The sequence below is a fragment of the Drosophila busckii genome, chromosome 3L (genome assembly GCF_011750605.1).
Source record: "Drosophila busckii strain San Diego stock center, stock number 13000-0081.31 chromosome 3L, ASM1175060v1, whole genome shotgun sequence".
Classification (NCBI taxonomy): Eukaryota; Metazoa; Arthropoda; class Insecta; order Diptera; family Drosophilidae; genus Drosophila; species Drosophila busckii.
Genome location: NC_046606.1, coordinates 3,036,306 through 3,047,740, shown reverse-complemented (window position 1 = coordinate 3,047,740; position 11,435 = coordinate 3,036,306). Strand labels below are relative to the sequence as shown.

General features: G+C 41.6%; 1 protein-coding gene across 1 annotated transcript; it reads left to right on the top strand.

Annotated features, from left to right (window-relative positions):
- Positions 1 to 7,211: 7,211 nt before the first annotated feature.
- Positions 7,212 to 9,070, top strand: LOC108598725 (potential E3 ubiquitin-protein ligase ariadne-1). Its single transcript, XM_017985454.2, has one exon. It carries the CDS (start codon positions 7,265 to 7,267, stop codon positions 8,807 to 8,809), a length of 1,545 nt encoding a protein of 514 aa, XP_017840943.1. The 5' UTR covers positions 7,212 to 7,264; the 3' UTR covers positions 8,810 to 9,070.
- The last annotated feature ends 2,365 nt before the right edge of the window (positions 9,071 to 11,435 follow it).

The following is an 11,435-nucleotide window of genomic DNA, read 5'->3' as shown; positions in this document are numbered from 1 at the left end:
GAAGCATAAATTCATTTTCAAGTGCTGCTGCTGCTGCTGCCTCACAGTCGTTGCTGGTTATCCTTTGCCTGTCTGCTGCGTTTGGGGGCACAAATTGTGCACAATTCCTTTTTTTCTTCGAGCCTACACTTCATTTAGCTTGCAGCGCACAGCATTTGCATTTATTGGTTGAAGTGTTTTTCTTTTACACACACACACACACACACACATGCACACTCACTCACACTTTTTATGCTGCGTGCTTATTATCAAGTGGCGCTGCAGTTTCTTGACTGATTGCAGTTGCCAAGGGCTGAGCCTTATGGCTAATTAGCAAAAATAAAAGCTAAAGCTGCTGGCGTAGCAAAGTCTAAGTACCTTAAATGTTAAGACTCGAAGTAAGCCAAGCTTGCAGCTACTTAAACTTGGTTAGTGCACTTTTTATAAAGCTTTATTACAAAATGCCGTAGTAAGTTACTTAATAACCAATGCAAGTTATTTTGCTTGTTTTTTTGTAAAGTCATTAACAGCTTAGCAGCAAGTACAAACTACTTTATATTAAGCCATTAATTTATACACTTTTCCAATTGCAACATTGAGCTGAAGGCATATTGCATTAAGAAATTTAACTTTTTTATAATCTACTGCAAATTTCTCGATAAAGTCTATTTTGAATTCTATGATGAGAAGCCATTTTCTTTATCATTAACATTAATACATTTCGATTAACCCTTGAGCTTGCGCTTCCACCATAACTATTGATAAAGTGTATTTTAAAGTCGTGTGTGCTCAAGTTCTATCTTAACGTTGTCTCTGCATTAGCTTAACACAAACATAACATAAATTTACTTTAGGTGCGCTTTATTATGTTCAAATAAGTGAGCAAATTATTAATAAATGCCATGACATTTAAAAAAAAATTCTTACAAAAATATTTAGCTGCAAAAAAATAGTGGCATGCATTAAAATTGCTTGGCGGCAACTAATAAATTAATAAATAATATAAAAAAAAAACTAAGCAAGCTGCGCTGACGTCAAAAGTCAAGAGCAAAGACTGAGATTTTTGATCAGAGGCGAATTCTTGTTGCTGTAGCTAGCAAAACAACTTTCATTTCGTAGCGCAATCGATAACGATAACGAACGCAGCGATAACACAAAATGAAATTCGTGTTGGTCGTAGCTAAATTCTTTAGGGGTTGCAGCTGCGGCAAGGGGGCAACCAAATGCTTGTAATTAAGTTGAAGTCGCATAATTAAATTAACTTCTTATTGACTTAAGGCGGGCCCAACGTTGTTGGCGTGTTATGGAGGGGGTGGCTGCCCCTTTTGGCGCAGTACTTACTAAGTGGAACTGGTCACTGATCTGGATTAGTAACAACAATAACAATAGCAACAATAACAACGACAGTCAGCGTAACAACAACAAGCTGTTGCCGTCAACACAATCACCACACACATTGAGAGCTGAAGCCAATACCAGCAACAGCAACAACAGCAACAACAGCAACAACAGCAACAGCAACAAGCTCGAACCGCAGCAATACACAGAGCACAGTCAAAGTCATTGCAGTGGCTGCCATAGGAGGAAATGTGTTTGTGGGGACACCGCTGTACCAAAGCGTGACAGGCATGAATTAACAATTTGAATTAATGTCAGTTACTCATGGCATGGCTGCTGCCGTCGCTGCTGCTGCTGCCCCAGCGTGGTGGCAAGCGGAGAGTGGGCGGCCAGCAGCTGGTGAGTGGTTTGCGAGTGGGCGCTCTGGTTTTGGTTTCGGCTTTGGCTTAGTTGCACTTACTAATTTCTGGCCCGGCGACGGCTTCGACCAATTGACTTGGACTGGCATTGATCTTTGCGTTTACGTATTGCGTTTTTTGCTTGTGGGCACAAAATGAAAGGAAAAGTAAGTTACGACTTTGTCGACTGAGTCTTACACAAGGGAAAGGTAATTGCATTTTGCAGCCGCTAAACAAAAGGGAAAGGTTTATTTTTGTTGTTATGCAGCTTGTGCTTTTGGCTTGGCCAAGTGTGACACAGTCACAGTCATAGCTGCACTGACTGACCAGAACCCAGAGCCGGCAATCCTAAATCCAGCTGGCGCCAAATTAACCGGAAACGTCACAATGAGCGACGTGCGGCTCGTTGCCCGCTGCCCGCTGCCCGTTTTTTTGGGAAATTATACAATTTTGTCACGTGACAGGCATTAGAAGCACACAAACATACACAAACCCAACTGGAGACGTGCCAGACAACAGTCTCAGACGAAGGAAAAAAAAACAAACTAAAAGTAAACGCAACGAAACGACAAACAATTAAAGGCCGTCAAAAGGAATTAGGCAAATCAGTTGGAAAATAACGACGAGAATTACACTACAATAGCATTTAATGTGCTAAAGCTGTGCAGCTTTCAATAAACAATATATCGATAGTAGCGATGAATATGAAGAATTAATAAATCATTTACTCTAAAGCAAATTATGCAATTCATAACTTATAATCAATCTGTGTTTATTATACTTTAGCTTTTGCTATCGATAGTATCGATTACTAACAAGCCATAACTACTGGAATCGCCCAGCTAGATAAAAGCATATTCCCACCCAACTACAAGTTATAGCTAATGAGCTCTTTGGTGCGCCTTATCGGTGAAGTGAAAATGTATAAATTCCCTGCTTTAACAGGCCCTTAATTTTTCCATAATTATAGGGCGAATAAAAAGGTAGGTACGCCTCTGTGATGTGAGTGTGAACATGTCAAGCCGGCTAAATGTCAACTAAGCACGCGAAATTCCAGCGTAGAACTTTCACTGCGCAAAGTCGTAACTGAATATAATAATACGTCCAAGTGGCCACAGTGTCCAACAGACGGACGCCAAAGTCAATGTGCTTATAAAACTCACAGAGAGTGAGTGAGTGAGTGGGGAGGGAAGTCAAAGTATCGCTGCAGCAGAAGAAGCCGCAAAAGCGCGAGAATATTGGCGAAATGCAAAACCCGCTTTGAAGTCTCTCGGCCAAAACTAAACTGAGCCGGGGCCAAAACCGATTTGCGTTTTCATACGAAAAACTGTATTATTTTTGCTTTTGAAGTGGCGTAGTTTTGCCTCTTAACGCACTTTCTTGTGCACAATACGCGGCGGCGTACTGGGGGTAGAAAGCAGAATGAAGGCTAAAAGCAAACTCATACTCAAGATGGCGGAAATGCTTAAATTTCAAAGGCAAAAAGCCGCCAAGCCAAGCACACACACACACACACACACATGTGAGTGTCTAAGCCAAATGGCCTGAGCGAAAGAGACAGCAATAGACTTAGTAATAACAGCCAAAGCGCATATGTGTGCGCGTGTGTGTGTGTGTGCTTTTTTTTTTTTGGGGTTGACTTATCGTATGTGTGGGTGGGCACTTTCACTTTTCTTCACGCCCAAAACTTTTTGTTGTCACATTGATTTTTCCCTTATTTTCAACGTTTCTTTTATTTGTGTTGTCTGCATTTGATTGGAAGCGCTGCTGTGGGTGAGCTGTGTGTGTGTGTGTGTGTGTGGGGGGGTGGTCGTCATTGCCTTAGGGGTAGCACTGTATCAAAGCAAATTTGACAAAGGCTTGACTCGTCTACAACTTCAAACGCTCAGCAACAATGAGGCTGCCAAAATGTAGCAGAATCTAAAGTTGATAAATGATCGCCGCATTTTAAATTGCAATTTAAGTCCAGACTAAAACATAATAAATCTCTGACAGCTTAGCAACAAAAAAAAAACAAAGTTTAAAAATTCATATTTTTAATTATAGTAGCTGGCGCTAACAAAAAAAAAGTTTAAGCTACCGTAGCTCAGGCAAAAGTCAAGGTCAGGCGAACGCTGCGAGCGGAACGTTATGGAATGGAACAGCTGCTGTATGCTGTTTGAGAAACCGTTAATGTAATCACAACAACACGCAGAGCTCAAAAACTAAGTCAGACATATGTATGGCTACTATAGCTAAATGCGAGTCGCATCAAAATCAAATTAGTTCCAAGCGTTGATTTTCTTATAGATACGTATGTGTGCGTGTGTGTGTGTTTGTGGCGCTTCATGCTCGCTGATTTCCAGCTAATTTCGCGCATACAAACAAAAGCGTACTACAGCAAAAAAAAAAAAAAATAAAATCGCATTTTCAAAATTAACTACAGTCAGACAATGGACAGTAATTATAATGCGATGTGGCGCATTTATCGCCATGATCAGCACACACACATCCGCTTGTAGCTTGCATATGAGTGTGTGCATGTGTGTGTGAGTGTTGCAAGGTCTTGTAATTAGCTAGCAAATTTGCATGCGTTCCAAGCTAAGCATACACAGCAAAAAAAAAAAAAAACAAAGCCAAAAATGGACTTAATGATAGCATAAAGAATATAAATTCAACAGCTTTCAATATTGATGTCATAACTAAAATTATGCGGTTTTCAAAATAATTTAATAGTGATTTTAAAAGGCTTAGAAAATGGTTTTAATATTTATTTCTTTATTTATTTAATGTCGAAGAAAAGGATTACAAAAAATATTTAAAATTAAATTTAAAAATGATTTAAAATAGTTTGTATGCCATTTGTTGTGCCCTCTATACAATTTCAAAAAATATTTGTAATACTTTAAAAACAAAATACGTTTCATAGCCATTTATTCTATTATATAAAGCTTTCCATATGAAATATTGTATTGCACTAGTACAAGCATAAGATATTCAAATTATATTATAGGATTGAAAAAATTGTATATAATGCCAAATAAATTGTTCAGCTATTGATACTTAAAAAAATTCTTAAAATATGCACTTTAAGCTTAAAATAAATGAGCAATGTTTCAACTTTAAATTTATATGTTTTTTGTTAATAAAACTGCATTTAATGCTCACTGTTCTCTGTTTAGCAATGACTCATAGTGTTGCTAAACATATGGACACTGCTGTAGTTGCACTTGTAGTTGCTTGCAAGCAGCACGAAAAAATTTCTCAAGCATATTTACCGCAAATAGTTTGTGCGGCAAAGTAGGCGCAGAAAAAAAAATGCGCTGTGGCCTCGTTGAGCTGCAGCCTATCAGCCAAGTGGCATCAACAACAACTTCATGAGGCTTGGCGTGGTCACGTCAGGGCCATGAACTTGGCCATCTTAGCTGACCATCAGCATAAATGCCAAAACGCAGCCTTAGCCGATTGTCAATGATAAAAAGCAGCAGCAGCAGCAGTCGTCGTTGGTTGGGGCAACAACAAGTGGCGCGTCCTCATTTGCATGCCACACGTAGCCAACAAACGCCCCCACACACACACACACACATGACATGCCTCATCCTATGTGCCTAGTTTTGTGGCACAGGCTTTTGTTGTCATTTGCCAAGCGCTTTTTATGCTGCAAATGGTCAAATTATTTCCTTTTTCCGCATTTCTTTGGGTTTGCCAGCAATTTCTTTGCACACACACACACACACACACATATATATGCTTTCAATTCTTTTTTTGTGTTCAAAGCATTTGCGCGCACGAAAGGATTTCTTGTAATTTGGCTGCCGACTTGAAAGGCAGCTGTATGCTGATGAAAGGGATTTTGTGGCTATGACTGCTACAGGCTCTGGCTGCTGCTTCGTATTTTTCTTTTTTTTTATTTTTTTGGCGACTTTGCATTTTTATTTGTAGTATTTCTTTTTTTGTTGTGCTGCTGGCTGTTTTTGGCGGGTTAGCGGCGACTGCTTTTGTTTTAAAAAGCACAGCATGCATACAAATACATATAGAATATATATGCATATATGCAGCCCATAACATGCGGCAGATTGAATCCAAGCGCAGCATACCACCATTTGTTCAATGCCCCTTAGTCAGCTCTCTCTCTCTCTCTCACTCTCTCTGTCTCTGCCTCCAACACAAGTTCAGCTTCAGCTTAGAGAGTCCTGCTGCATATGCATTATGCACACTCATTACCCACCGCACTACCGCCATGCGCCATTATCCTTGTGCGCTCGTTCACTTTCATTTTGCATACTCATTCGCGTATTTCTCTTCTTTTTGTATATCGTTGTACCCTTGCCACTTGAGACATGGCTTTGTTCTGACTCGCAAAACAAAAAACGAAAGGGTTATGGTTTTAGTATATGCGCCAAAAGCTTTTAGGCGTTCTCAATCATTTAGTTTTTTCAAGCAGCAGCAGCAGCAGCAGCAACTGCATTTGCAACTGCAACATGCCTCGCGATTTGTGCAGCAGCTTGTAGTGCAAATATTTAGTAGAAATGCTAAGAACTTATACTTGATAACTAATCTTAAGCATTCGTAATTAGTTTTCTTTTGTTTTAAAGCTGAATCAATGAATGATGTTCACTTTCGCCAATAGGCAATAAATTGTATAAATAATTGAAATGTATAGAAAAATGAATAAAAATTTTTCGAATATTATTTTTAACATCACAGTTTACAGTTTACTTAAACAATTTTGCTGTGAGAATGTTTGTACTAATAAATTAATATACTAATTAAACATAATATACTACTTTATTTAAATATATTTTCAATTATTTTCACCTGAGGATTGTAAGTAATTTAATGTTTAGTAAGCCTAATTGAAATTTAACAGCCATGGAGCACTCACTGCATTTTTCTTTTACTAACCAAAAGATTGGCCTTTTATTTTGATTGCCAGTAGCAAGAGTTGAATCTGATGTATGCAAGAGCTGGAGCAAGCAGCAAAATAATCATAAAAAATATGTGTGGCAATGACGATGGGGCACATTAGAGACATAGAGTTAGAGTTAGAGCTAGAGAGCTGCTCTGCTACCTGCTACTTGCAGCATAAGTGAGAGCGAGAGCGAGAGCAAGAGCTGGAGCTAGAGCATGTCAAAGCTTATTTGTGTGCTAATTTGTGTGAAGTTCACACCCATTAAATGCTTAAGAGAGCTAGAGCTAGAGCAAGAGGTAGAGCTAGAGCACGAACAAGAGCAAGAGCAAGAGGTAGAGCTAGAGCTAAGGCAAGAGCTAGAGCTATAGCAAGACCTAAATTAACAGCAAGAGTAAGAGCTACACCAAGAGCTACACCAAGAGCTAGAACAAGAGATAGAGCTAGACCATGAGCTAGACCATGAGCTAGAGTTATATCAAGAGCTTTATCAAGAGCGATATCAAGAGCTATATCAAGCGCTATATCAAGAGCTATATCAAAATCTATAATAGAGATGTATAACAGTCACAACTTTTGTAAACTGTTACTGTTGTGGGAGCAAAGTAGCCTGAGTTTGTTACGTATACGCTCTGTTCCCCAATATATCTCAATTCGAAATATGAACTCTGACGACGAATACTCGGATGAAGATCACGGCGATTCGTATCGTTTAGCTAACAGCCCATCCTCGTACATGACTTGTGTGGAAAGCGACGAAGACACCTGCACGGAAATCGATTTGCCGGAGCGTCCCAAGCGCCCCATCGAAATCGATGAGTTCGCCTACACCGTGCTGACCGCCGACCAGATAGTGCAACATCAGCGCAACATTATCGACGAGGTCAACAATGTGCTGCACTTGTCGCCGCAAGTGACACGCATCATACTCAATCACTACAAATGGGACAAGGAGACGCTGTTCGAGCGCTATTTTGAGAGCAGTCCGCAGGAGTTTTTTCATCGCGCTCATGTAGTGAATCCATTCGCAACGCCGTCTAAGCACAGTCTCAAGTCGTCGGCGACGACGACGACGACGGGCAAGCCACGCGAGCAGCTGTGCGGCATATGCTATTGTCCGTGCGAGGAGTTGAAAGGACTTGCCTGCGGTCACGCATTCTGCGCCGCCTGCTGGAAACAATATTTGGCCAACAAAACCTGCAGCGAGGGCTTGGCCCACAGCATTACGTGCCCAGCTGCCGACTGTGATATACTAGTGGACGATGTATCGTTTGTGCGTCTTGCTGATGATGCTGAGGTGACCGCACGCTATCAGCAGCTGATAACCAATACCTTTGTGGAGTGCAACTCGCTGATGCGCTGGTGTCCAGCGCCCAGTTGCACGCACGCCATCAAGGTGAGCTACTGCGAGCCGCGCGCTGTGCGCTGCAGCTGCGGCCATGAGTTCTGCTTTGGCTGCGGCGAGAACTGGCATGAGCCTGTGAGCTGCAGCTGGCTGAAGCGCTGGCTCAAGAAGAACAACGAGGACTCGGAGACGTCCAATTGGATAGCGCAGCACACAAAGGAGTGTCCCAAGTGCAATGTTACCATTGAAAAGGACGGCGGCTGCAATCATATGGTATGCAAGAATCCAAGCTGCCGCTATGACTTTTGCTGGGTATGCTTGGGCAGCTGGGAGCCACATGGCTCTAGCTGGTACAGCTGCAATCGCTATGACGAGGAGGAGGGCAAGCAGGCGCGACAGGCACAGGAGCGTTATCGCAGCAGCATGGCGCGCTATTTGCACTACTACAATCGCTATATGAATCATATGCTAAGCATGCGCATGGAGCACAAGCTGTACGCCAATGTGCAGGCCAAGATGACGGACATGCAGGAGAACATGAGCTGGATTGAAGTGCAGTTCCTGAAGGAGGCGGTCGATGTGCTGTGCCAGTGTCGCGCCACTTTGATGTACAGCTATGTCTTTGCTTTCTATTTGCGCAACAACAATCAGAAGATTATCTTCGAGGACAATCAGCGTGATATGGAAATGGCCACGGAGAAGATAAGCGAATGCCTGGAGCGTGAAATTACCGTGCAGAATCTCTATGAGGTGAAGCAGAAGGTGCTCGATCTTTCGCACTATTGCCGCAAGCGTCGCACTGTGCTGCTCGTGCATGTGCGCGAGGGCTACGAGAAGGACTGGTGGGACTTTATCGAGTGATCTCTATCATATACACATACACATACTATGCAACATTTTCGGCATTATTCGGTCTTAGTTAATTAAAGCTAGCACAAAGGCGTTTTGGAGTTAAGCCCACCACAAAATTGAACAGTTAGGAATATTGCTTGTGTTTTTATTTTCTACAACGCTTGGTCCGCTTTTCTTTTCGGTAATTATAACATAAATCAATTGCAGCTCGCATGTTATACTTTGTGGCACAGCGCAGCGATTAATGTCATGACAATGCCACAAGATATGGCATGGCCAAAGGAAAAGCATAAATAAAGCCATTCCCAATAACAGCAGCAGCGGCGCTCTCACTGTTTTTCATATGAAATATATATATATATATATTTCCTTATCGCGATGCGCTGCTGCCTAGTCAAGTGAGCCAGCCAGGTGCAACGTCTATGGCCTGTCGGCTTGGTCTCTGAGATTTACGGCAAACGGCAGCAGAGTCGTGCACGGGCTGGCTGAATGGCTGGCCAAGTGTGAATTTTCGCACCCGTGATGAAGTTTCCAATTAAATTTTATTGGATTTCAAATTGAGGCTGCCTGTGGCAGCGACTCTTGCAAATATTTGCGCGCACCATTGTTGTGGCAAGTGTTGAAAGTGGGCGTTGCAAGCCGCCGCTGCAGCTGCCTAAGCTGCCACTAAGCTATAACTTTTAACTGATGCTGCTGCTGCTGCTGCTGCTGCAACTAAAAGCTGAGAAGTGATTTCTTATAGCAGTTCAATGCGAGGTCAGCAACGTGGCGCATGAATTTTTTTTTTTTTGGTGCTTCTTAGCACATCTGCAACCCCAACGCGTCGTCTTATTTATAGCCCCATAGCTATGTGGCAACGCCTTTGGCTAATTGATTGCCAGCAACTTGGCCAATTAACAACGCACTAGCCAAGCCCAAAGCTGTTAAACATAATTTTATAGCCAGCTTTAAGTACAAATATTTTGCATGCAACAAGTACGCAAAGCAAACATAGTCTGCAAAAAAAAAAAAAAAGAAAATAAGCCAACGAAATCCTTGGGAAAATGCTCTTGGTCAAGCTGTTCAAGTGAACTCCTATTAATTTTATTTATTGGCCCACAGCCCTGTTGGGCACTAAGCTCAGCAGCAGCAGCGGTCACAGTTCGTTCGTGTGCTGACTGCGGCGGCAGCTTATTGAATTTTTTATCTACAGTTTGTTTTTGTGCTTATGCCAGCGTCTTCAGCTAGCTTCACTTATTTATTTCTCTTTTTTTTATGACGACATATTTTTCGCTCGCATTTTTAAGACATTTTTTTGTTGTTGTATTTTGTGAAGTGCTCTTGTTGTCGGCGCACTTCATGTTTGTTAAATTTGCTTTACGACTTAGTCGCGTACTTTCAATTATGTGGCATTGTCCTTGAGCGCCTGCAAAGCTCGCGCGCTCAACCAGACGAAGGTCAGCGCCTGCTGCTCTCATCGAACGTGAGGATGCGGAAGTGTCTTAAGCGCTTTTGCTTAAAGTAAGTTTCAGTTTTGGTGCAGCAACTAGCAAATAATCTTAAAGAAGTTTAGCATTTTCAACTTTTAAATCAAATTTGTATTCATATATACCAAATATATATACCTTTCAACTATGGCGAGAATTTTCATTAATTAAATTTTCATTTCTTATAAAAGCTTTTCTATTATATATAAAAAGGCAACTAGAGCTAGAGTCTCTTAAACAAAGAGTCTTTATTAGTTTCTACTTTACTCTTACCGCTACTACTTTTACTATTTCATTTATTTAAAGCAAAATGTTATTTATTATTCCATATTAATTATCAGAAACTGCCCTCTGGCTAGACTTTGAAACTCTGCTCAGCCTAAGTGCAAAAATTTCAGTAGTTTAATGCATTTATTGTATATTTTTAAATTTGCAACCCTTTTAAGCTTAATTTTATACATCTTTTGTGACTAATTTTTGTATGTATTTATTTACTCTGTAGCTTGCAACTGCAACCAACTTAATTCATTTTCTCTGGTTTAATTTTTTAATGCATTTATTTATTTTTAAACCCTGTCAATTATATTGGCTCCCAAGCCCACTGCCTTTCGCTCATTTGAGCTTATCGAGGCGTTATGTCTGCTTACATAATCAATGCACAGACCTTGTCAATTTGTAGGTACTTTCTAATTGCGCTGCTGCTGCCGTTGCTGCTGCAGTTGCTGCCATCGTTGTGCCTATCAGCGGCACATTAGTTGAGCCATTGAGCAAATTTAGACGCTGCCATAAACAATCTGCAGACACGAGAGCCAGAGCGGAATCGCTGCTGCTGCTGCTGCGGCGGCGGCGGCTGCTGTAAGACGCAGTTGCAACTTGTTGGCAGAGCTCTAAGTCAGTGGAGCTCAGTGCTGTTGCTGTTGCTGTTGCGCTCTGTGTCTCACTATCACTTCATCAGCGACGTGAATTTATGAGGCACTTTGCAAAGTCGCCGAGCTGCGCTGGCCATAATTCGCCGTCGTCTATTGGCGAGTGCACAAATTGCGTTGATATGCTGACAGGCGGCGCACAGCGGGTCATTCCCCCAACCCCACCCCCCTACACACTGCTCACAAGCAAAGCACGTAACCATCTTCTAATGCAAAAACTCATTTGCCTATCGCTTGGCAGGC

Excerpts from the sequence above, each read along its gene's own strand:
- LOC108598725 (XM_017985454.2), top strand. The coding sequence starts at position 7,265 with ATGAACTCTGACGACGAATACTCGGATGAAGATCACGGCGATTCGTAT.